A 24,111-nucleotide genomic window follows, 5' to 3' on the forward strand; every position below is an offset into this window, starting at 1 on the left:
CGAAGTTTCGAATTCGAACGCGATTTTCTAGACAACCGCGGATGGGAGAAACTCTTAAATCGCACCAATGGACTCAGTTTGCATGTTCCTACAAACTAACAGAGTCGAAATTTTAAAGAAGTTAATTTTATCCAGGCTTTTTAGTTACAATACCGTTCATGCCTTGATTCCAGATGCCTTAGTTGCTACTTATCTAAGAGTTTCAAGGTTTATTCAACATATTTGTTATTCAACTAGACTATTTTGGACCCTGAAAAGTTTAATACTGACTTTGAAATGACGTCTCATTGAGTCGTGTTAAGATTATTCCCATGTTGTTCCTGAAATTGTCTGTTTCATTTTTTCATTCACTTAGCTGAATATTGGTAAACATGTTTTGATTACTCGCTACCGATTTAATCATACGATCTAGTAATTTACGAACGTTTTTTAATTATCATTAAAAGTAAGTTTATCTAACAATATACAGTGGTTGGAATTGAAGATGAATGGATAAAAATTTGAATTACAATTTAAAAAGAGATTCAGTTTTAAAAAGAAATGACCATTTTCTACAATAAAAAACAAGGCAAAGAGAGATGAAAATTGATGATATTTGTAGGTGTTGGTTGAGAATCTTTTGAGCTAATATCATTGGACATAATTTTATAATTTGTTATAAAACACGGTGCGTTGAGTAGTTTAAGCTGATTTTCCGTATCCAGAGTATGAGTATGATGATACTTTTCCGTAGCTTGGGTAATGTCCGTATCCACCATAGGATTTGTGGCCATCATAACCACCATAACCATAACCACCATGACCACCATGACCATATCCGCTACCATATCCGCTACCATAACCACCACCATAACCTCCAAGTCCATGGCTGTAACCACCGTGGCTGTACTTAGCTGGGTGCTAAATTATCAAGTTGAACAAGAGAGTTAATGTTAAAAAGTTTGCTAAATACGAAGTTAATATTTGACTAAATACCTTGATGTGAGATGAGTAACCGTAACCGTGTCCACCGTGTCCATAGCCTCCATAGCCTCCACTACCGTAGCCTGATCCATGACCTAAAACAAAGATTCAATCAATTCCAAGATTCTTTTGGCTTCAAATCAGTTTCAACTTACCATAACCTCCATAGCCTCCATGACCATATCCACTACCATATCCACCATGGCCGTATCCACTTCCACTTCCATATCCAGATCCGTATCCACCGTGACCGTAGCCATGACCATATCCATAGCCAGTTGCATAGGCAAGAGCAAAGAAGGAGATGACAAGAATGACAACTGATGAAACCTTTGGAAAAATTGGAAAAGAAAACGAAATTGAAGCAATTGAAATCATGATAAAGTATTTGAAACAAGCAATTGGAAACTAATTTGAAGTTTTACAAGAATTTAGTGAAATAATCTGGAAAAGTTTTCAAGCTTCAAATGCTTGTCATCACTGTCGCTTTCATGTAATACATGTAAAATGAATGAATCCTCTCTTAATTTAGGAAACTGTATTTGGGTTTTTTTATTTGTCTACATTTGTCTACTCCATTTGCATAAATCAACTGGTCTCAATAGATGGAAAAGCGGGATAAAAGAGATGGCGAAATGTTTCCGTTTCAAGCAACACTAATTTTACCATCATCATTATCCAATAAGCTAACCATAATTAGCTAAATGAGTTAATATTAGAGGAAACAATAACAATTATTCAATTGAAAAGTCTATTGAATAAGTTGATAATTCAAGGGATAGACAAAGGGACTCGATATTGTAAAAGTAAAGTTGATCCATAAATAAATCAACCAGATATGTTATACAAAAATAAAACTTACCATTGAGTTCATTTTTATTTGTTAGTTATGATATTCCTTGTTGGCAGCAAATAACAGGTAAAAAAGCACAATATAAATGTTATGGAGAATCGACTAAAGTCACTTAGTACAGTTGATGTGATTGTTGTTGATCAAAAACGACTGATGAATTAAAGTCTCATTTCCAAGCAGCTTATATACAGACGAGAGAGAAAACGAAAATACTCAAGAGTGAGATTAGACAGCGGCGTCATTACGTTACCATGTTCAGTCAATGTCCGTAAGGACCGCCTTGTTGAAATTGTAAAATATAAATTGAAAGTAAAAGTTAAATTAATTATCATTCACAAATAATAATAATAATAATAATAAAGCGTCAACCATTAACCACTTAAACGAGAGAAACCTCCTTGTGGCACCTTCTTCAGCTTCTAGTCAGTCTCACCTTATCAGCCATAAAACAGCTAACTTCAAGATAGGATCAGCCTCTTTATTTATTTTTAATACAGTTATTATTATGTTGGAGTTAAATCTATTGTTATTTATCTTACCTTGTCACAATCATCTTTAATATATCACTATTTAATGTAATAATAATATTATTATTGAATTTATTTTTTGTTTTCTCCTTTTAATTTGTTTCTCTGTTCCTTGTAAATCTGTCTCAATCTGATCTTGACCCTGAGAGGAAAAAAATACGCTATACAGGCAAGTAAAGGCTAAATGGTCGTAATGATGGTGTGATTGTTTGGTTTTACAATAGACTACAATTAAATGAAATAGATTAAATGGCCATTAAATGTGTATATGTGTTGGGTCACTGTTTAAATTGTTGTGGACAATTGAGACCGTTAAATATTAATGTTTACCCGTTGAACCAGTTTGTTTGATTTGGCTTTGAACACTTTTTCACCTACCATTGTCTTCAACAGGCTGCTAATCTCTGGTTAAAGGCTGATATCTTTCATCGGTTTAACAAAAGTGTGAACAAGTTAATTAAAGTTAAATATTATTACACCATTAGTTGACAATTGAAATCGATCAATTATGATTATTGGCGTTCAAGAATAAGATATTTAATTCAATAAACATGATCAAGGTAAGGAATTCATTGTGAAGATATAGTCAAGGTATTATAAAGGTATTTTATTTCATAAATCTTTTCATTTTCCCTTTCATTATTCTGATCGATTCACAATTTCACTTTCAATTAGAGTAAGTAAACAAATCAATCAACACACAATTTGGATTCAATAATATCGCATTGATAGCAACTAATTTCCGGGACATTGATTAACTTTCCTCTCTGTATATTTTAGGTTTAACTGCTTTGGATTGTGGTTCAACTTTTGGATTCAATCGTTTGGCCTAAAATCTGGATTTCACTTTGGTATTGAAATCGTTGTTATTCCTGAAGATTTACCTTGATCTGGTCGATGATGGACAATAATCTTAGGCGTTAATTCTTGTGGAAAAAGACTGATTCGGTTAAAGACGATTGTTGGTAAAGTTCAAAGCGATCAACCAAATCTAATCCAACAGACAAGTCTGGCTCTTATTAGATTATAATTAACGGTGTTGAGACGATCAACTTAATCACATCACAGTAAATGATAATCAAATTTAATTTTGATAACAAGATTTGCTAATCCAAATGATTGATTGTTTTCCATCAACTCATCAACAAACCAATCAGAGCACAACTCTTGGTTAAAATTCAATTTGTGGCATTGGTGGACAATACTGTTTATTCAAGTGACGATGGTCATTTCAACTCTAAATTGTTTATCCAGTAAATCAACCAGGAAAAATCTGAAACCAGAAAACAACCAGAAGAAGTAACCAGTTTTTGCAGTTGAAACGTAACAGCAGTGTACAAGTTGTTCAACATGATTGTAAACCACAATTGCTCAACGATAATTTTCAATTAATTCATTAGTATTCATGTCTGTGGACAATTAAGCGTTTAATTTAATTTTGTTTGATTATTTTTTTCAACTAAATTGAAAACAATTTGTGGCTTACAAGTTCATTTTCAATATCCTAGGAAGCTTCACATTTTAGCTTTTTTCAGCGATGCCAAAGGGAAAGCCAATTACCTCGCCTTTTTGATTATTGTTAACATTATCATTGAATATGTTTAAACAATCTTAATGATGGTTAATAAAATGTATTTAGTATGGTTAATGAGTTTAGAGAAATAAAATGAAATGAACAAAAAAAAGCCATAATAAACACTCCTTTGATATTACCTGGGATTGAAGAGTGAAAAGAGTCAAGCAAAGGGTTCAAGAATTTTAAATTGATGATGTTAAATTGTTGATGCTAAATTGTTGACTCTGAATTGTTGATTACGAATGAACTGTAAAACAATGGGAAATAAAAGGAAGCATAAATTGAGTTGAGCGTAAAAATTTAAATTAAATAGCCACTTGATTGAACTCTCAATGTAAAGCTACAAATAAGCAACAAAGTTGCTGTTCAGGTCTACGATCTGGAAAGGAAATAATGATGATAAACATGATGATCATGATCATGATTATAATCATCATAATCGTCATGTTAATGATGATAGAGGTAACAATATAATTTAATGTATCATTTGGCCATTCCTACGATAAATAAAGTAAAGATGAGCATTAAGCATCATCAATCTCAAGCAAAAACAAAAACCTTTCCCTTTTACTAGATTCATCATTATTGTCCTTCATTTTGCCAGTAAATAATTTTCAACATTTTCAGTAGAGATAGATAAGAATCAAGATATCAGGGAAGAAAATTAAATTACTCAAATTAATTTGATTAATCACTAACAGATGAACCTTTAGCTTCATGTAATAATGCTCATGTTTAGCTTTTGTTCATTCACGAACCGCACTTTACACAACAATTTGACTTGAGATTGAAGTGCAACTTGATATTAGAAATGCTAGAAATTGATTAAAATTTTGATTAATTCAAAATGATGAATATTAAAAGTTGGATTAATCTGAACATCTGAAAATAACCTTGTAGGTTATGGTTTTGTTTTTTACTTCATTTGTTTTTGTATTTTGTGATTTACTTGCTTCTGTTTTTCATGAAACCTTCATGAATTGACTTCACACTGTGATATTATGATAGATGTTGTTGATTTATTCTGTTGATTTAAAATTGATTGTCATAACAATTCATAAGTTTCAAGGTTAGTTATAATCAACAAAGATATCCAAATATTGGTCAAAACTGGAGGCTTGAAAGTAAAGTCTTGCCCATCACAATACCAACCAAATCGCCTAATAAACCAAATTTAACCGATTCGACCATCATAACCTTGATATGGTAACGTGAATAACCCAAAGGACAAACGTTAATTAACCATTGACGTTGATTTAGTGTAAGCAGGTAATTTACAAGTCAAGAAATGGAAAGTTACAATGTAATATGAATTCACAAGGATTCACAACTTTTCATAATTAAATTGTGCGAAAAACAAGATTAAGCTATAATTAGTGTTTCAAGTACAACAATTAAAAAGAAGTGAAACCAATTTTCGGTTTTTTCGCCAACAATTATTATTTAACTGCGAAATGAGTTGAGCCCATCAAGTTGGAGATTATATAATGGCAATGACTCTGTCCTCCTGGGAATCAAGTTGAGTGTGGACGTCAAAGTTAATTATAACCATTTCAGTTGGGTTTTAATCATAACTTGAATAATTAACAACAGCGAGATCAACAATAATCAATATAACAATTGAATTTGCCTGAAAAAGGAAATAAGAAAAGGTAAAAAATGCGTTAATAATGAGGAACACTTTTTTTTTAGGTGAAACCATTTAATGTTGTCCTGAAAGCTTACCAATTTTTGGGTTTTCTTGATCAATGGATCAGCTAATGATTCGGTTGATTAAGTGTTTAAATTCCGGTTAATTGAACTTGAATGTTATTTTATCTAATAGATGAATACACTAAAATCATCATTAGGCTAATCATCTTAAGCTAACTGATCAGATGATCCGACATTTTCCTGTTCAGTTTGGTGATGTGCTGTGATAAACTGCAGTCCTTGATCTCAATTAGTATCCATTTATTATTGTTGATATTGATGATAATTTGCTGAGATTTAATCGCAAGATGATAACCAATTTGAAGATTTGAAATGATGTTTTAAAATGATGATTTGAAGCATATTGATGATCCAATGAGAGAGGAAGCCAGCCAGGTCAAACCTTGACTGATATTGAAGAAATGAAATTGACTTGAAATTGATTTTTCATAAAACTGTATCAACTGCTGATTATATCGAATTATAACAAGGTAAAATGATTTTAATGAAACAATTTCTTGATTCACACTTTCATTGACTCAATTGGTTAGCACTATGAGTGTAGGAATGATTTATTTTTAAAATTTTGGTTAGAAGAGTTAATGTTTACATTTCTTACCTTTTTCTGTAAATCTTTTTTTGGGGAAAATTGATTCTTTTTTCTTCCAACCAAGAAATCCTTTTTTTATTTCATTTGATTGTTGTTGATTAATAAATTATGATTTCACAATTTATTTATCTTCTGACCGTGACTTTGAACGATTTTTTAATTGTAACTATAGTCACTTTATAAGATGTTAGATGTGTTGTTTGATTGATACTTGATTCAAGTCACCATTTTAATGCAAAATTATTATTACTATTGATTAACACAATTGATTAATACATTTAATTATGTCGTCCTTGTTAATTGTTCATATATTTCAATAGATTTATAAAATTAACAATTGATAAAATAACAACAACCGACAAGAATGGTTTTAATCAATAAAGATCGTGAAGGTTAACTGGCATAAAAAGCATAATGCCTTTAATGCCCGTCTTGTAAGCCTCAATGGCGGTCTTATTGAAAATTACACTAAAAATCTTAAATCCAGTTTATGTGTAAATTAATTTAAATCTAACAAATGGTTCGACTTTTGATTAATAATTTACGATCTTCTATTTGAGCCAATTCAACTGTTTAATTAGTTTGATAATTTGTTTAACCATCAACAAATCATTTTGTTTGACGCACCAAGTGCAACCAGTAAAACCCAAAAAAAACCAACAAAATTTTCTGGTTGACGTATTGACTCACTTGGTTATGATGATGAGGCTGTTGATCAACAGTTAGATTGTATCACACATCTTGTCAACATTAATTTGATTGTATGTGTGTGTGTGTTTACAATTAACATGCTCTGCATGGTTCTCTCCATTTAATCAACGGATTGCGTTTTTCTTGTGTTAACATTACCACGCTGTGTTCATGTGTTTCTGGTGATCTTTTTATTAACTATATAATTATTATTGTTCGCATTATATTTCATAATTTTCACCATAATTAAGATTGAAAAACTGAAAGTTTACAGCTTTCATGGTTTCCATGCAATCTGAATGGGAATACAATGTTTAAGATGTTCTGTCCGAGTCATTTATTACATTGTAAGTCTATGGGAAACGTTTTCATGGCAATTAATTGTGGTCCGATCTTCTTTATTGCCTTTTTATGCAATTTAATATTAACGATTCATGGTGGACTGAGAAATGAAGTTAGATCATCATTTCTAGTAATCGCAGGATGGCAATGAGTTAACTCATTATGATTAGTCAATGATGTTGATAGTTTTATCATATGATCAAATCGGAAGCTTAAAAGTGCTTCATGTCAACATGCAAAATCTTAATTTTGATTTTTTATGGATTTCAATTGAAACATAAATGAAGCTTTCAACTCAAATGGTCAGCAGTCGGCTTTTCAGTTGCTACTCTTGTCAATTCAAATTGGACACATTTTCAAGGTTAATGACAATTAGCTGCTTAATAGTTAAATGATGATGACTTTCACTGAAGCTAAATTGTCGACCATTAAAAGTAAAAATGGTTAATTGAGCTTTGAAAAAGCCTTGCAGGTAGAAGGTTTGGCCTCACTTTCATTGCGAGGGTCAAAAATTAGATCAAATGGCAATTTTTGTTTTATTATGTTTGGGAATGAGATTCAAAAATTCTGGTTTAAGGCTAAAGTTTAGGTTCATATGGTCAGTTCATTTGATTATAAATTTGGCCATTATAATTATATTCATCTTTTATCATTTTTAGAACAAGAAATTAAAATAAAAATGATTGCTTTTGCAATATTATTAGCTGAAAAAATGTTCAATATAAAAGTAAACAGTTCGTAGATATTGAAAACATATTAACCTACTTTTTTCATAGGAGGATAGTCAGATTACTTGTAAGTCCGCAATTATAATTGCCAAAAATCAAGTCAATCAGAAAACACAGTTTAATGTTACGCTGATTTTATATGTTCAGTTGAAATTGCTTCTCACATTGTTACTCATTGATTGACCTATGATCAACCCAGTGATCACCTGGTAATTAGTAAGAATCTTGTTTTGCCTCAAGCAGGAACCAACTAGATATCAGGTCAATGTCAAATCCATCTATCTTAACCGTCCACGGGCTTGGAAAAGCAATTACTGAGTCCACTGGCTTGAATCTTTATCTTGAGCTATTGATTTTTCTTGCAAATTTTGTTTAAGAGATGATTTTTAGCAATCAAGAGGCTTGTTAGCATAAGCAACAATTAGTTTTGTTTGAAAGTGATAATGGTGTAAAAAATCAAATTTATTTGATTATTTAAAAATAACTGTAGTTTTTTCTTTGTCGACCGCTTGAATATTTAATTTATTCCAACAGTCCAGTTGAGGTCCATTGATATGTATGTTGTTGGCAGTACTTAAAACATTTGATCTTAGCCAAGTAATTATCCTTTTTTTAAGAGTCGCAACAAAGTCAAAATTTTAGGTGTAAACGGAATTTTTGAATCGATTGTCGTTGTCAATCTAATATTTATGGTTTAATTGATTTTTCAGTCATCTTTTGAGTTCATAAAATGTGGCAGCTGTTCAAAAGTTTGGAGAAAGCAATGCTTCATGAAATCAATTCCTTGCACAATTCGTCTAGGCCTGTAGGAAAGGGTTTTCCAATCGCAGATAATTTGAACATCGTTTTTGTAGTAAAACTTGATGCATGTATTATGTATTCTGTTATATCGCCGAATGTAAGCTGCACTTTGCTTCGTTAATTGGGGAGATTCTCGAAGATCAAGCAACACAAGATTTGGCAGCAAATCAATTATTTCAAAAACACAACTGTCATCAATTTTTACATTTTCCCGTATTGCTAAGTGCTTTATGTTTGGATATCTGACCAGAATTTTCTTTATCAAATCCCATTCACAATCGAACTAAAATTAATGAAAAAACAAGCAATTAATAATACTTAAAATACATTATAAAGAAGATTTTCTTACACTTTCGAGGATGAAATCACGAATGTTAAAGTTAGTAACAATATCACCTTGGCTAAAGGTAAAATTTCCAGTGATTTTCATGAAAACACTTTCCAAAGCTGGACATCGATTGATCAAACTGAAGCCATTATACGGAGTATCCTTGGACCAGATAAAGGCAGAAATTTCCAAAATTTTAAGATTCTTTAAATCTGGGCCATTATAAGTCCCAAAATCTAGAAAAGAAAGGGATTTCTTTTTAAATCAAGAATTATGAAAATATTGGCTGCATCAACTTACTACAATCACTGATATGAAGCCTAACTAAAGTTGGCGAAAATAAGGAGCTCATGAAGCAATCACCAACAAAAAGTTGTGTTAATCCGATCTTTGAAAGAGCAAAGGTATCAGCAGGTGAAAGATATTCAGTTGACAGATATCTAAGATTTGGACAAAATTTGGCAACGTTGAAATCAAACAATCCAATCCGGTAGATAAGCCCCTTTAAAGATTGAGTTTTCTTGAGAGTTTCGATTTCATGTTTCGACAATCTGTTTCTTCGCACACCAGTCATGTCAATAATCTGAGGAGAAACGAAGAAATTACATGTTAGATCGATCAGACGATATATACACAAGGGACACGCATTAACAAACCTTGAGATTGGGAAGTATGTCCATGATCCTTAGCTTGACTAAATCTCTTGGGCGACAATAGAAAACTATATCCATGAATCTTGCAACTCTGCTTCCTTGAAAATCGCAATTCTCTCCTGCAATGAAATAATTGAAATTAAAGGTGAATTAGAAATTTGATCAACCATATTATATGGTAACACTTACTGATCAAATATTTGACTTTGGGCATTAGTTTTCTCATTAATCGATTCCATCTTGAACAAACTGTTGAGTAGAAAAAAAAAGCTTAGTCTTTGAGAAACCACATGTTATATTAAATGGTGCGAGTTGATTACAAGTTAAATTTTAGTTGTTGATTCGATTTAAGATGTTTACAAAATTGAATCAAAAGATAGAAATAAAAAACAAAATAATTTACCTCTTAAACATCTGCTTATATCGTGGATACTGTTGACACAGCTAAAAATATTGATCAAACAACTATCAGGTAATAAGTCTAAAGACATTTTAAAGTATTTTTAACACTAGAAGTTTTAAAATATCAAATTTTCTTAAAGGTCACCAGTTAATCATTTAAAAGATGGACAATAATAAAAATTCAACAGTAAACAGTAAAATTAAATAAAAATGGTCACTTAAACAATTCGTCAGTCTCACTTTGGAACCAATTAGAAATTAAAAAAACACAATGCAATCTTTTAATTAGATACCAATAGATGGAAGCTAAGTGCACCCATTTGTAAACAAAAAAAGTATCTAACATTTTCAAATATCGAAGTTTTCAATTAAAATTCAATATTTATTCACTAAATTGCTACACTTAATGTCCTAACTATCCTTATTGCCATTTAATTGTCATATTTTGTATCTTTGCTTTTATTCAAATATCAATTGGACATTGAACAGTTTCAGAATGGTCAATATTGACCCATAGAGGTGTAACCATTTGTTTCAATAATCAATTCCTAACATTTGGTAACAGAAAATTGCTGTACACAGAATTAAATTCTTGGTTGATTTTGTCTCAGCTCAACTCCAATTTTCAAGAATAAAAAATGACTTAATAATCTGATTATTGATTAGAATCTATTTTTTCGGAAAAAGGTATTTTTTGTTTTTTATTTTTGATATTTGCTTATAAACTCAACGCTTCTTGAAATGTGATTTTGTATTAAAATATAGTTTTGAAAGACTCAGACTTACCTTGAATGTTTTTTGCAGAAAAGTCACTGAAAATTCCTGGTAAACAGGGTGTTCGAATGTTAATTTAAACATAGATAAAGAATGAAATTAATTTGATTAAAATTAATCAAAGGGAAAAAACGTAAAATTAAATTTTGTTTTGTTTAAAGGTGTGAGTCTCCATCTATTGATTTGAATGCATACTAACTCGTTCGAATTTAATTTTTGCTCTTTTTAATTGAATCCGTTGTGATAATAAATTATGAGACTAACAAATTGCTGCAACGATTATTTTTACTCAAATGAATTTCTTTGCAATACCTAACCGTTCAATACCTGTCGTCTTTTACATCCAGTGTTTTAATTAATTATTTTTCCGGAATCAATAATGGCTATGGCTTCTCCTGTAATGTCTGCAAGAATTGTAGTAAGAATTCTTAAAAATCTGGATGACATTCATGATTTCATGAGTTGTGCGAGAGGTAAGTTTATTTTTTATATTTTAACCGTTGCCTAAAGTTTATTGATTGTTCATATTCCCTCTAGATCAATCCGAAGACCCTATTTTGTCTTATCTGTTGATCCGTAATGAAGATCGCCATAAAAAAGAAGACTTGTCGACCAAGTTGTCGGCTTTCTTGCTATTGAACAACTGATTATTAACCAATAATTATTAATACTCCTTCTATAATGATCATACATTCTCTGAACAGTTTGTAGACAATGGCGTCGTATAGTTCAAAGGATACTTCTCAATGTTAAATATCTAGTCAGTGAGTATCATGTATTTTCGGGTACAGGTGTTTTATCTTTTCTAATTCAATCTTTCAATCTTTATTTACAGAGAGACATCCAGACCACGAACTTGATCCAGGATCAACAGCGACTAAACAAATGAATACACTTTACTATACTTCGCCCATTGTCTTATCATACTGGCATCTCAGCGAATTGGTACCGAATCTGAGTGTAAGTAAGTTAACATCAATTTTATTTCATATCTTCATCATATGGTTGAATTTAATTTTACTCTGTCCTGTAGATCCTTGATATGGCTGGTCATAACAAATTATGGCTTACCCATGAAGATGCAGAAGCTATGTTAACTGCTTCTGAAAGCTTGAGAGGCCTCATCTATCGGCTTGGAGACATCCTCGATTTTTATGTTGTGGAAGGAGCTCCATTCCTCTTAAATTTATCCATATATTATTTGTCGCCTAAGGAAGCGCGTTATTTTTCTGAAGTTAGTTTAATGCAGCTCCATACTGAAGAATGTTTTTTAGATTCATTATTTTCACATAGTTTAATTAGACTCCATATTGGTTATACACGTGAGTTCTCATAATTTATATTGAATAATTTTTGAAGGTGGCAAAAAAATTGTTTTACAGTTGGTGGAACCTATGATGGATGCTACTTGGATAATCTCAAAATTCTGGAAATAAATACGCTCGTTACCGATGACGATGGCCATTATAAGGGTTTTAGCTTGATAAATAGATGTCCGAATTTGCAAAGCCTTTATCTTAAAATAGATGGTATTCAAAATAGATTCACCTTCACTAGTCAAGATGTTTCTTACAATGGAAATGTTCGTGATTTAGTTATAGAAAGTGTAAGTTTTTTCTCTATAAATTAATAGATTAAATCACTGATAACTCGTGTTTGATTTCCTTTTCAGCCTTATTGTGAATGGAAATTGATAAGGAGGATATTGAACAAATTTCCAAGGATAAAGAATCTGGCGATAAGAGAGAACTTCCGAATACACGATTCTTGTGTGCCTGAAATAATTGACATGTTACCTAACATTACTCTGATCGATCTACGAGGATGCTATAACATAACGCGAGACGCGGAAGCTTTTGTTATAAACCATCGCGGCAACAGTCCTTTTCCAACATTTTATTACGAACAGGATAATAGGATTTTGAGAGAATGGCGTAATTTGCACACTACTTATGAACGTATTATTAGAGGTTTCAGTTTCATGAAATATTGTTTTATAAAAACTTTTGACCATCTACCATACCTCATGGATCAATTTTAATGAAGAAAGAATCCGAAGGAATTGTTTTATCGCTATTGATAAGTAACTTTTGGAGGATTATTGTCAAATGAGGAGAAAGATACAATCTAAAGATGAGCCCTGGATCCAACAATTTCTCAAAAATTGAAAAAATTTGATCTTATTTTCCTGAATCAACTGTTTAAATCAGGAAACATCATTTATTTTATTTCACTACTTTTTTAAAAGCATTTTACAAATTTTCCACTTCTATTTCCAATCAGTTTCGACTTGATTAAAAGTGATATTTGATTTTAAATTTCTAAGTTCCAAGAGTTCCAAGGATTTTGTTTAAAACTGGGATTAGTAAATGCTTCTTATAAACTTAATGAATGATAGAAACTTTGCATACTTTTTCTTGTTAAGAATTGATATAAGAAAAGTATATAATTGGAAAGTCAAATGAGAAATGAGAATGTAAATTGACTTCAATAATTTGTAATTTAATTCCTTGCAATTCGAGAATAAGATGGAAATTGAAAACAGGTATTAATATAGATACAAAAAATAGCTGAAGTAATACAAAAATTGAGAACAAATGAAGCTTTCAGAGGAGATAACAATCAATGTTATAAACTAAAAGCCTTCCAGTAATACTTAATCTCGGGTTTTTCAGTCAATTTAAAAATTGAATGATAAAAAAATAGTATCTTGTTTCATTTATATTATTTTTCTAGAATCAATCTTTGATCAAGGCTTTTCTATCGCATTCATTTATCGATCTCCTTTTCATTGTTGTTGACCTTGTTTGTTTTCATTTCCATGGATAACTTGAGTGGTGTAAATTGATGGTGGACTGTAACTGGGCATTGGAACGTAAAACAGCTCCTTGTCGACTCCATTTGGACTACGAATAACCTTCCTCAATGATGCTCCTTGGACTGGTTGCTCAGATGGTCTCATGTAGACAAAAGTTTCGAATCCGGGAGCTCGAATTGAATTTGTAGGAGCGAATGAAGGTGTTGATGGTGAAGCTGCTCGTTGTTGCTGATTATTGAAGAATGAGTTGCCTTGGAAAGACGAAAAATCGAGAGGACCAAAGGTTTGAGGTGGAGTTGGGAGGCTTGATGGTGTTGCTGGAGCTGCGAAATTAGATGGGAAATTGTTGTTACCTTGGGTATTGAAAAAAGAGGCTGAAGCAAGTCCAGTTGATGGCTGGTTGACTAATGGTGCTGAAGATGAAGGTATTTGATGACTATGAATGTGAGAAGTGAATTGATTTTGGAATTGGGGTTGTTGTTGCTGTTGTTGTTGTTGAGGTGCTGATTGAGTAGCATGTTGTGGCAAACTTGGGATTGCTGGCAAATTAATTGAAGTTTGGAAGTTTGGTCCGGAAATTGTTGTTGTTTGTCCTGATGGAGCTTGGAGTTGGTTGAAAGCTTGTGGTTGATTAAAAGCTTGTGGCTGAGTAAAAGCTTGAGGTTGAGCAAAAGCTTGTTGTTGGTTGAAAGATTGTTGTTGGTTAAAAGATTGTGGTTGGTTAAAAGACTGAATATGAGAGTTTGAGGTAACGAAAGGTTCGTTGGATGGTAAAGATGGTAATTGATTTGATCGGGCAACTGGAGCTGGTTGTTGCCATTGGTTTTGAATCTGAGGTTGTGCTTGTTGCTGTTGTTGTCCACTTGTTGCGAATTGTGACGATCCAGTAGATAAGTTAGGGAACAATTCACGATTTCTTGACATAAAAGACTCAAATGCTGATTGCTGACAGTTGGCTGAGGCAACCAAAAGGGCGAAAAAAAGCTATCAATAATAAATAAAGAACGAATTAATGCATTAAAAACAGTTTCAAAAGAGTTGCCATTGAAACCCTGACAGGTTGTATCATCTGTACTGCTAATCAAAAAGCTAATCAAAACTATAAGTAGTAGTCATCAATCACTTAATGACTATCACTCAATTTTTACAGCTAGATTAAGCAATCAAGTAAATTAAGAATAAATTAATTGCATTTGAATTGTAAAAATTAAAAAGAAATACTTACAATGGTTTTCATTTTGATACAAAAAATCACAATATTAAAATGGTAGACACTATAATAGAAAAAAAGTGGATTCTGATGTTTATTTGATTCCGAACTGTTTACACCGAGTTTACGATTGAAAATGACCAAGTTTACATGACAAGGCGTATCTCTTATTTATATTAGTTAGCCTGGAGGAGCAATTTGTATCAACCTTTTCAACATTAAATCAAAATCAACCTTACGTAAAGACATTTTGTTGCCCAAACTATTTCTCACACTTTTACTTTCATTCCTTTCTTTTCTTCCCACTTTCTCCCTCCTTCTTTTTCCCGCTCTCCGACTTTGACTGACATGGGATTGATTATTAATAACAATCAGTTTGACTGTTATCATTATCATTACACCAAACCTTAACAATTGCGGAAGTATCGTTATTAATACACTTTAAAGGTCGATCCTTGATTCTCTATGAGGTTTCTTTTCGCTGAGAAGACAGTTAATTAATGTTTATATTAATAACATTGACCAGTAAACAAGACATTTTTAATTAATCTCCCTCCCAACTGACCATAACAAGGTAACCAGTAACAGGGTTAACAAAACAAATTACATCTCTCTATGCAACCCAATTTTGCCTGGTTAAACCTCTATGGATATTTTGGTTATTTCTGGATCTCAAATAAATCGGGTTGATGACTTGATTGTTATACATTGTTTTGATTAAACAACAAACAACAAATGATTATTTCATGTAAATAGTGTAACTAAATCTGGTTATTGTTAATTGTTTAAAATCAATTTGTATTTTGATCCCAACGAGACTTTAACCTTGTGTAAGAGTTGCCATCTAAACCCAATTGTTTTCATCTTACTGTTACCAGAATTTTGTATAATTTTGTATCCAAGCCTGTATTTATCACCAACTCCAAGGTAATCAAATTTTGTATCCTTGTTAACATTTAATCATCAGTTTCTCTGTAATTATAATCAAGATAATTGCTTTAAATATGTAATATTATCTTTTCAAAGTAAATCTACACTGAATGGGTTAAGAAAATGTTCATTTCAATCCTTGTTAACCTTCATTTGTTTTCATTTTAACTGTTAACTGTAATTTAACTTCTCACCATAAATTAGCTACTCAATTGTAATTGCTTTATCCTTTAATCATATTAACAGAAAGTATCATTACAATCAATGATCCACAATTTACGGACAGTTCTTGGTTGGATTTGGGTTGACTTTACTTTTGGGTAATTTTTGGTTATTTTTTGATTATCTTCTTTAGACTAATCTTTCAATGGTTTATGATTTAATTGAAGTTTCAGTGATTAATTTAAATGCGCTAATTGACCAACCATTTAGAAATATTAATTTGGTGAAATTTAGGCAACAATGTAATAATGGCTTTAAACGTTGGTTCAACCAGTGAAAGTAGATTGTAAACACTTGAAATAGTCAGTAAGGTTAATTCATACAATTTAATAATCCAACTCATGGTCAACTAATGAAGTTTACACAGTTTGTCTTAATTTAAATCAACTGTAAATTGTAATTTGGTAAGTAGGATAAGTTGACTAATGAAAATCAAATCATAATGTTGATGTTTCCTGAAACACCTTAACTGTTTTGCTTGCAATAATATCAACAATTGAATTAATGGTCAGTTTGTTAAGCAAATTTTAATATAAAATGATTATGAGTTTATTCAGCAAATTGGACTGGTAATAACAAATTGATATAATGTCCAATTAGACTGATAATTATAATGGTTAAAATTAAATGGAAAAGGTCAATCAGAATTGTTGAAAGTGAATCAAATTTTTTGGAGTAAACAAAAACATTTTACCTTAAAAACAATCTTATTTGACCACAATTAAACCTTTGACAGGGATTATCCTTATTTGATGATTAACCATTTACGTCTGTAAATCAATAATTTGAACACACTTTTTGTTTGATCCTAATCGATCAAAAATCAGTCTCATTTCAATTCCTCTTTACTCCGTCATTCCCTAATCATTAACGGTGATGGTAACAATTAGCATTTAAGCTTTAACTTTTGTTTCTCTATACAGTGAAAGGATGTTAATTTATGATAACAATCAATAGTAACCAATGAATATCAATTCAAAATGTTAATGCTGTAAAGTTATACAATTTATCCGTTTCAGATAACATCAGTAAAACTCTTTGAACTCATCATTCTAATTATAACCAATTATCCATGACCACAATAATTATTGTTAAACCTGTTAACTAAATTATCGACTTGGAGTGATGATTAAATGTGATCATGAAAAACTGGTTAAACCATAACAGCAACTCAGGCCTAAGGTTGAAGCAAAACCAAAGTACAGAGTATAGGAAGCAGACATGTTAAAACAATGCTAATAACAGGCCTTCTGATTGCAGTTTCATTTAATTTTACCATTTATCTTGATTTTAATTTATTTAACGCTGATTTAATCAATTTAATTTTTGGTGAACATTGATTACATGGTTAAATGTAAATCGGATTGACAATTGAAAGCAAGAAAGGTAAGTAATGTATTGGAAAGACATTTTGGCTTTTTTTTGCTTTTCCTTGCGACTTTCCTTGTATTCAGTTTTTACGTTAATCAACTTCGCAACTGGACAGTTTTGATTTTACATGAAGACGATAATATATTTGATTGGTGAACTTGGGTGCGGTAAATTAGCTGTTTGAACATTGTTGGTGATTTGATGATTAGGAAAAAGAAGTCAAGTTGCAAAGTCAATCAAACATCATCATTCATTTGAACTCCTCTCAATTATATCCTACGGCAATCATATTCTTGATCTAATAAGAAGGTTAGCTAATTAATTATCCATCGAGTGGAGATTGAGCATTCAAGTGATAATGATAGTTAACCTGAGGATCTAGGTAATCAACTGATCACTTTGGCTGTGTCCTGGCAAAATTGTCCACCTTTATTTTCAATTTAACAACTAAAAAGCCTTTCATTTTGTCCTTCTTTTGCTTGCATTTGAAAGGTTATTTTATTAATAACAGTTAGTGATAGATATTGAATCGATTAAGTGTTACTTTAAATTGATTTACTGTTCTTGAAGGTGTTTTGACCATTTTATTGTAAAGTTCAACTCGTATATTGATGATGGATTACTGTTAATCCAATTGATCAATGTTAATACCATTGACTAGTTCGCCTTAGCTATTATAAATTCATATTCAAGAATCAACCTTTTATCCGTCAAATGGTGGAAACAACCGAAGCTCTTGATTCAAATTCACACTCAAACATGAACTGACTTTTCTAATCATTTCGCCGTTACAATTAATGTAATTAAGCTGCTCTTAATGTTTTACAATTTTTGTTACATTTCAAGTTAAGGCTGCCATTAATCATTTTTTCGCTTGTTTACAGTTTGCAGACATGACGCGAGTTGAGATTACTTACCTTGAATTGATCCATCAGTTGAAAATACTAGAAATTACGCAGTCAATAACCATTTTATGAACTTCTTGATAATCTTTATTTAACTCATTATTGAAGCTTTCGGGTACAGTAGATTTGATCAGCTTAAAACATATTTTAATATGTGTCACAATGAAATGTATGAATTATCGTCTTCGAGGGCGTTGGTTACGTTGTCGCTCAAATTGTTGAATCATTTCTGGGCAGTTCAAGTTACATTCTGGCTCCCAAGTGTTATCAGATTCGGAATATCCTTTCCATTTTATGTAGTATTCAGTTACTCCAGAACGAACTCTTCTGTCCAAAATCTTTTCTATGGCGTATTCTTCTTCTTCAGAATCATCCCTTATCTCGATTCGTCGACAGGAGCGTAAAATATCCGCAGGTATTTCATTGCGAGATGAGCGATCAGGATTATTTCTCTCATATTCAGCAATCAAATCGTAGCAATTCACGTTACTTGCTGGTTCCCAAGTGTTGTCATCTTCGGAATATCCTTCCCATTTCAAAAAATATTCAACTTCTCCGTTTCTGATCCTTTTATCCAATATCTTTTCAACAGTATACTCTTCTTCAGAAGCCATTTTCCAAAACACAGATTAAGGTGAAGCACTGTAAAAATGTAAAAAAATTGATATCAATCAAATTAAAAACACTGAGGAAATAACTCAATAGCAGTTTAAAAATAAAGTCAACAAATGGAACGGAAACTTGCAAATGAAACAAAGAGCTGTAAAAACCAGCTAATAAAGCTAAAAGTTCCCAGCAATGTTTAAAGAAGAGTTGGCTCAAGTAGCCAATGACTTACGATTTTAATCAAGATTGCAGTTTACTAATAAGTTAGTTATTAATCACTGAGTTAATGAAGTTTCCTAAAGTTGATACAGGATTCTAAAATTGTAATTGCTGATTATCAAATTTCAAGTATCAATTTTAAAAAAATAACTTATAAAACAATTATAAAAAGTTTAATTGCAATCCCTTAGATGGAGCTGGTAATCACGCTATTTCATTTATTGCAATGGGCGCCATCTTCAGTGATACTTTAAAGCTATTTTACTCTTGGGTAAAGTTTGTTTCTTTTATTATTGGTTTGGCTAATTTTCTGGTTGCTCGAGTCTCGAGATGTTTAACATAATTGTCCTGAATAATTCACCAGGAATGGCTCTTCAATGGCACCAATTTAACTAACCAGGAAATATCCGTGGACCTGGATCCCTTTCAACAGTAAACAAAGTAATTTTTGGCTTTTTATCTTCACTTTAGATAATCTCACCTTAGGGCTACTCAAAGGATCTAAAGGTTAAAAGGTTAGAGGTTACCACTGTAATTTAAGGAACCCAAATTAGTTGCCTGTTGTTTTTACCTCCAAAAATAGGACATTTACCAAATTTTTTTTTCCAGGTCAAAAGCTTACGGTTTAACTAGCTAAATATTTTCTCTCTTTTCTTCATAGGCCATTTACTGTGACCTTTGATCACAGTGTAAATTTAATGCTAATTTTTATGTTTTCTTGTGGAACCAAATTTATCAAGACTATCAATCATCTATTGACTATCGCTGTTCTCAATTGTAAACACTCATGATTGCTGTGGATTTACCTTTCAAATTCCAAGTTACATGAAATATCCCCAAGACTGTTGGCAGCATTTTCAACTCTCATTACAATTTATACAAGCAATGAAGTGGATCTTGATCAAAATGGACTGAGATTATTGCTACAAGTTAATTTAATTGGTGACTTTATAATTGGTCTAGACAATGCTTGGAAGCAAACCTTTGTCACTATTAAACCAGTTCAGTTATTTAAGGATTCTGGTTCTTCCATGTCCTAAGGCCAAGGCAAAGAATCAAAACTAAACTTGAAAGGGATTCAAATTATATCTGTTTAATTATTGTAACTTGATAGCATCAGTAACAATGCTAATTTATCTCCTGGAGATAATCAATTGAGTCAATGAACCAAGGTATAACCATTGGTATAGTCAGGGTCTCAATCATTATTGAAAAATTCAACATTAACTTGATGAAACCATTTAAATGTCATATTTATGCAGGAAAAAATGGTTAAAAACATGAGAATTAACATCTTAATCTTGTGTTTTTGGTTTAGGTAAGGTCAATTGAATGTTTATTGTTTCAAAGTTAATCCATTTTATACTGTAATACAAAAAGTGTAAAATGGTTCTCTTTAGGTAATCCTTTTAATAACACAGTGACTGACGTGATTAACTTTAAATTACATCTTGATTGCTTTTTGAAAAAGGTTTCAACAAAGGTTTAAATTTAGAGAAGCCAAGTTTAAGATTAACGATTAACTCTGAAATTGACCTTCTTTTACCTTCTGTATTACAGCTTAATCACTGACCTTACCTTTTATTTTCATCACAATAAGTCACACAAATATGGACTTAAAACCATCACTTAACCCATTCAAATTTAAGCTTAAAAAAGACTGACAAGGAAATATTAATATCAATAACAAAAAAAGCTAATCACTTCTAAATGTGATCAACAATCAACTTTAGATCACTTCTAGACCATCTCATTGTAATACCAAATCACATTTAAGGTAAACCTTTCTGGTTAACCTTTTTTTCCTACTAAACACCAACCTTGCCATATTCAATTTACATACACAAATTAATTGTGAAGTAGGTTGAAATGATGATTAGTGATAATGGTGATGATTGTTTGTTAATGTAATCAAGCAACAGCTTATCTTTGGTATTGGCATAACAGACTGTTTGATGAATCTTGACTTCATCAACACATAATCAAGTTGATAATTGTTTAAAGTAGTTATTAACAAGCAACCAAATCGTGTATTAAATTGTATACATTTTGATTATCTTGTTATATTACAATGTTCACATTTGATTGTTGCCGTTACACCAATTTCTGGATCCCAAATCGCCAACTGTTTTGTGATTTACTACAAAAGATGAAACAATTCGAGGTTGAAACTTAATCAACGAGAAAACAAATTACATTTAACCTTTTCCATTTAATACAATTAACGTATGAAAGTAATGCACAGGTTAGTTAACAATTTAGAATCAAAAATAATTATAATTTGCTTCTTTGTATTCACCATTTTTCAATCTTTCTCGTCTTCTTCCTTTTAATCAACATCTTCATCTTGTCATCTAACAATTTTCATCAACAATTGACCCAATTTAGTTAATTGTTCCTGCTTTTTTGTTGTTACTGTTGTTATCCATCTTTGCATGGGAAAATCAAATCTATTGATGAGTAATTAACAATTTACTTTCCTTTGTTTCTGTATCATCTGTTTACATATCTGGTTTGCCTTATAATTGGTCAAGTTGGTCTGGAAGAGAGGAAATTTGAATTGCAAGAATTAATGTTTACTCTCATTAAATCAATAGGCTGTAATCAAAAGATGATAATCAAAAACAATTGACTTACCAGGAATGATGTCGCTTTTTTGTACTTGAACGTTTCTTGCTTAAAGTGGACTTTAAATGTAAATGTTTAAGGCAGACAATTTTAAATGCATTATAAAAAACTGTATCATTTTAACCTTTACATTAATTCACGGTGAACTAATATGATAATTAACCTTTTGTTTCCCATTAATTGTTACATTATTTATAACAGCGTGTGATAAACAAGATTTATACTTGAAAAGAATGAGCAGAAATACCTTAAAACCGGAAACATTAGACTTGTGTTCATCCAAATTTGTCCAAATAATTGTATTACTAATCAAATAGGGATAAACGAACTCGTGTGAACTGTTAAGTAAATATGAATTAAGAAAGTTTCCAGTTTAAATAGATGCGAGAATCAAAGTAACAATAATGTATGATAATTTAGTGAAGACTAAAATGGTTGATAAAGAGTAAGATTGTCTCGTTGTTGTTATTATTTCATCGCCATTATTATTATTATCACCATCAACAGAAGTGGCTGCAACTGAATCAGTAGCAAATCATCATCAAGATCAGGCAACAACTTGAAAATGTTTATGGATATAAACTTGGGAAAAGATAAGAAAATTGTCCCAAAGAAAGTAAAGGTAAAGAGATGTTAAACATTTCCACAGGTAACAAGGTTCACATGATATGGGAGCTCCTTTAAATCGCTGCCAGGCTACATTACAGATGTAGACAGAGAAGGTAATTGTAAAAGCCAAACAAAACTGAGAAAAAAAGGAGAGAAGGAAAAAAATGAGAAAAGAAAATATCTTTGAAAGGAAATGGCCCATTTGAAAATACATTAGAAGAGGTGATTATTGGAAAAATATTGGAGAAAATGAATTTTCTGAAGTAAACGAACTCCGTTAAATGCAGTTATTTAGACTAGTTTTATGAAATAAAACTTGGTAAACCTTTGAGTAATAGAGAAATCCTTTTTTATGTAATACTTTGTTTATCCCAAAAGTCTACATGAATGGTTCCAGGTTTGGGCTGGTTTAAAGAACCAAATCGTCCTTTTTTATTATGAATGCTGCTCTTATCTTTCGACTCATTCCGTGGTGTTCATAAAATATATTGAACCTTTGAACAAATTCGTTGAGAGTGTTGGTGACTTTGGTTATAGTACTCAGGTAAGTAGCTAAAGCGATATCGTTATTTAGTCTGTAATAATCATCAGAATATCTCTTGTTATTGACAACTGGAAGTCTGTGGCAAAGATTATTGATATCTCTGAGAATTTCATCGTTCCATGGAATGATCCCTTTCTGTGTGTCGTTCACGTATGCTAAAACTATGTTGATACGTTCCCGCAACATTTTAACAGCATTCATTTGGCAGCTAAGAAGCTCTGAGATAACTGAGCTTTGGCACTCGGGACCCTGTCAAAAGATAATTTTAAAATAGTATGCTTTATAATTCAATTAATCAAGCGCAGTATAAATACTCGGCGCTTTTGGTTGAAACAAACCTCAGTAACAGATGACAATGTAGCAATATGGTCAAGGCCTATTCTCTCGGCTTCTTCGGTTTTGATTGAATAGTTGAGATCAATAAATAGCATTTTTGCCTCTCCATTGACAATATCAATAACTGTTTCGTACATGTTAACTGGCAATTTTGAGTGAGGACTCTGAAAGGGAAAGAAGATTTTGGCAAATTAAATAACCAATGGAATTATGTTGACTTACATAAGGGTTAAGCTTCAAGAATATCGGTGATTCGTTGATTTCACAGATCTGTTGTTGTACTTTAATGTCGGAATCATTAGGGACATCTCCAATAGTGTACCAACCAATAAAATCGAGATCAGGGAAAACTTGTTTAAATTGGGCTTCTTTCTGGAAGTAGTACTCTTTATCAATGATTATGTCGCCTTCCACACGATCGAAGAGAAGCTCGAAGGAACTCATAATTTCGATATTTCTACCTTCTTGCTTACCAATCAAAGCACCAATAACCTGTTGGTCGCCAGTATTTTGAACCTTTAATCGAGTCCAATGGTCTGAAATATTCATTATAACTACTGGATGGAGATAGGCAATCAGTGAGCCGGTATTGCTTACAGAAGCCATAATTTAAGCTATTATATTGTAAGTCTTACTGAGAAGTAAATCGAGTGAACAAGAAAATTATCAATTAAACTGAACAAAGAATAAAAATGAAATTCTAAACTGATTGTTGATTCAATTACAATTGAAAGTTACATCATAACGTAAGCTAATCATCATTTAAAAGTCCGA

The 24,111-nt window shown here is 31.6% G+C and overlaps 5 protein-coding genes, 4 long non-coding RNA genes and 1 pseudogene across 13 annotated transcripts; 4 read left to right on the top strand and 6 right to left on the bottom strand.

The window, feature by feature from the left end:
* Positions 1–412: 412 nt before the first annotated feature.
* On the bottom strand, positions 413–1,961 carry LOC107370034 (uncharacterized). Its single transcript, XM_015938009.3, has 4 exons — positions 1,826–1,961; positions 1,119–1,293; positions 976–1,058; positions 413–900 (listed from the first exon to the last, which is right to left on the bottom strand). Exons 1-4 carry the CDS (start codon positions 1,835–1,837, stop codon positions 682–684), a joined length of 489 nt encoding a protein of 162 aa, XP_015793495.2. The 5' UTR covers positions 1,838–1,961; the 3' UTR covers positions 413–681.
* Positions 1,962–2,273: 312 nt separating this feature from the next.
* On the top strand, positions 2,274–4,039 carry LOC149094319 (uncharacterized). The gene is made up of 2 exons (XR_016198124.1): positions 2,274–2,903; positions 3,124–4,039. It is a non-coding gene; the product is annotated as an uncharacterized LOC149094319 (long non-coding RNA).
* An 882-nt stretch (positions 4,040–4,921) lies between these two features.
* LOC149094320 (uncharacterized) lies at positions 4,922–6,616 on the bottom strand. Its single transcript, XR_016197866.1, has 3 exons — positions 6,231–6,616; positions 5,645–6,075; positions 4,922–5,549 (listed from the first exon to the last, which is right to left on the bottom strand). It is a non-coding gene; the product is annotated as an uncharacterized LOC149094320 (long non-coding RNA).
* A 1,594-nt stretch (positions 6,617–8,210) lies between these two features.
* Positions 8,211–8,775, top strand: LOC149094321 (uncharacterized). Its single transcript, XR_016197867.1, has 2 exons — positions 8,211–8,351; positions 8,575–8,775. It is a non-coding gene; the product is annotated as an uncharacterized LOC149094321 (long non-coding RNA).
* Positions 8,423–10,329, bottom strand: LOC107370035 (uncharacterized). Its single transcript, XM_015938010.3, has 6 exons — positions 10,167–10,329; positions 9,953–10,012; positions 9,767–9,882; positions 9,411–9,693; positions 9,132–9,346; positions 8,423–9,065 (listed from the first exon to the last, which is right to left on the bottom strand). The coding sequence occupies exons 1-6, from the start codon at positions 10,252–10,254 to the stop codon at positions 8,688–8,690; spliced, it is 1,140 nt and encodes a 379-aa protein (XP_015793496.1). The 5' UTR covers positions 10,255–10,329; the 3' UTR covers positions 8,423–8,687.
* Positions 10,330–11,241: 912 nt separating this feature from the next.
* LOC107370007 (uncharacterized) lies at positions 11,242–13,257 on the top strand. Of its 4 annotated transcripts, none has more exons than XR_001570503.3 (6): positions 11,242–11,412; positions 11,644–11,703; positions 11,775–11,899; positions 11,973–12,173; positions 12,299–12,545; positions 12,612–13,257. XR_001570503.3 is itself a non-coding variant. In XM_015937981.3 (6 exons), exons 3-6 carry the CDS (start codon positions 11,825–11,827, stop codon positions 12,978–12,980), a joined length of 957 nt encoding a protein of 318 aa, XP_015793467.1. In that variant the 5' UTR covers positions 11,242–11,412; positions 11,477–11,703; positions 11,775–11,824; the 3' UTR covers positions 12,981–13,257. The 4 variants fall into 4 exon arrangements, 2 of the variants coding, with proteins under 2 accessions (XP_015793467.1, XP_015793466.1); XR_016197865.1 differs by having other exon boundaries at positions 12,322–12,545; XM_015937981.3 differs by having other exon boundaries at positions 11,477–11,703; positions 11,973–12,261; positions 12,322–12,545.
* A 163-nt stretch (positions 13,258–13,420) lies between these two features.
* LOC107370008 (uncharacterized) lies at positions 13,421–15,103 on the bottom strand. The gene is made up of 2 exons (XM_015937982.3): positions 14,983–15,103; positions 13,421–14,741 (listed from the first exon to the last, which is right to left on the bottom strand). The coding sequence occupies exons 1-2, from the start codon at positions 14,992–14,994 to the stop codon at positions 13,728–13,730; spliced, it is 1,026 nt and encodes a 341-aa protein (XP_015793468.2). The 5' UTR covers positions 14,995–15,103; the 3' UTR covers positions 13,421–13,727.
* A 3,356-nt stretch (positions 15,104–18,459) lies between these two features.
* Positions 18,460–19,366, bottom strand: LOC107370011 (chromobox protein homolog 3 pseudogene; annotated as a pseudogene). The gene is made up of 2 exons (XR_016201093.1): positions 19,234–19,366; positions 18,460–19,037 (listed from the first exon to the last, which is right to left on the bottom strand). The product of XR_016201093.1 is annotated as a chromobox protein homolog 3 pseudogene (transcript).
* Positions 19,367–19,409: 43 nt separating this feature from the next.
* Positions 19,410–22,028, top strand: LOC112539661 (uncharacterized). The gene is made up of 2 exons (XR_003083626.2): positions 19,410–19,735; positions 19,882–22,028. It is a non-coding gene; the product is annotated as an uncharacterized LOC112539661 (long non-coding RNA).
* LOC107370009 (COP9 signalosome complex subunit 6) lies at positions 21,413–24,063 on the bottom strand. Its single transcript, XM_015937983.3, has 5 exons — positions 23,560–24,063; positions 23,340–23,501; positions 22,783–23,250; positions 21,858–22,593; positions 21,413–21,759 (listed from the first exon to the last, which is right to left on the bottom strand). Exons 1-3 carry the CDS (start codon positions 23,941–23,943, stop codon positions 22,867–22,869), a joined length of 930 nt encoding a protein of 309 aa, XP_015793469.2. The 5' UTR covers positions 23,944–24,063; the 3' UTR covers positions 21,413–21,759; positions 21,858–22,593; positions 22,783–22,866.
* Between the last annotated feature and the right edge of the window lie 48 nt (positions 24,064–24,111).

Source organism: Tetranychus urticae, chromosome 1 (assembly GCF_039701765.1).
Source record: "Tetranychus urticae isolate SD_2017Ah chromosome 1, NJAU_TeUrti_SD_1.0, whole genome shotgun sequence".
Classification (NCBI taxonomy): domain Eukaryota; kingdom Metazoa; phylum Arthropoda; class Arachnida; order Trombidiformes; family Tetranychidae; genus Tetranychus; species Tetranychus urticae.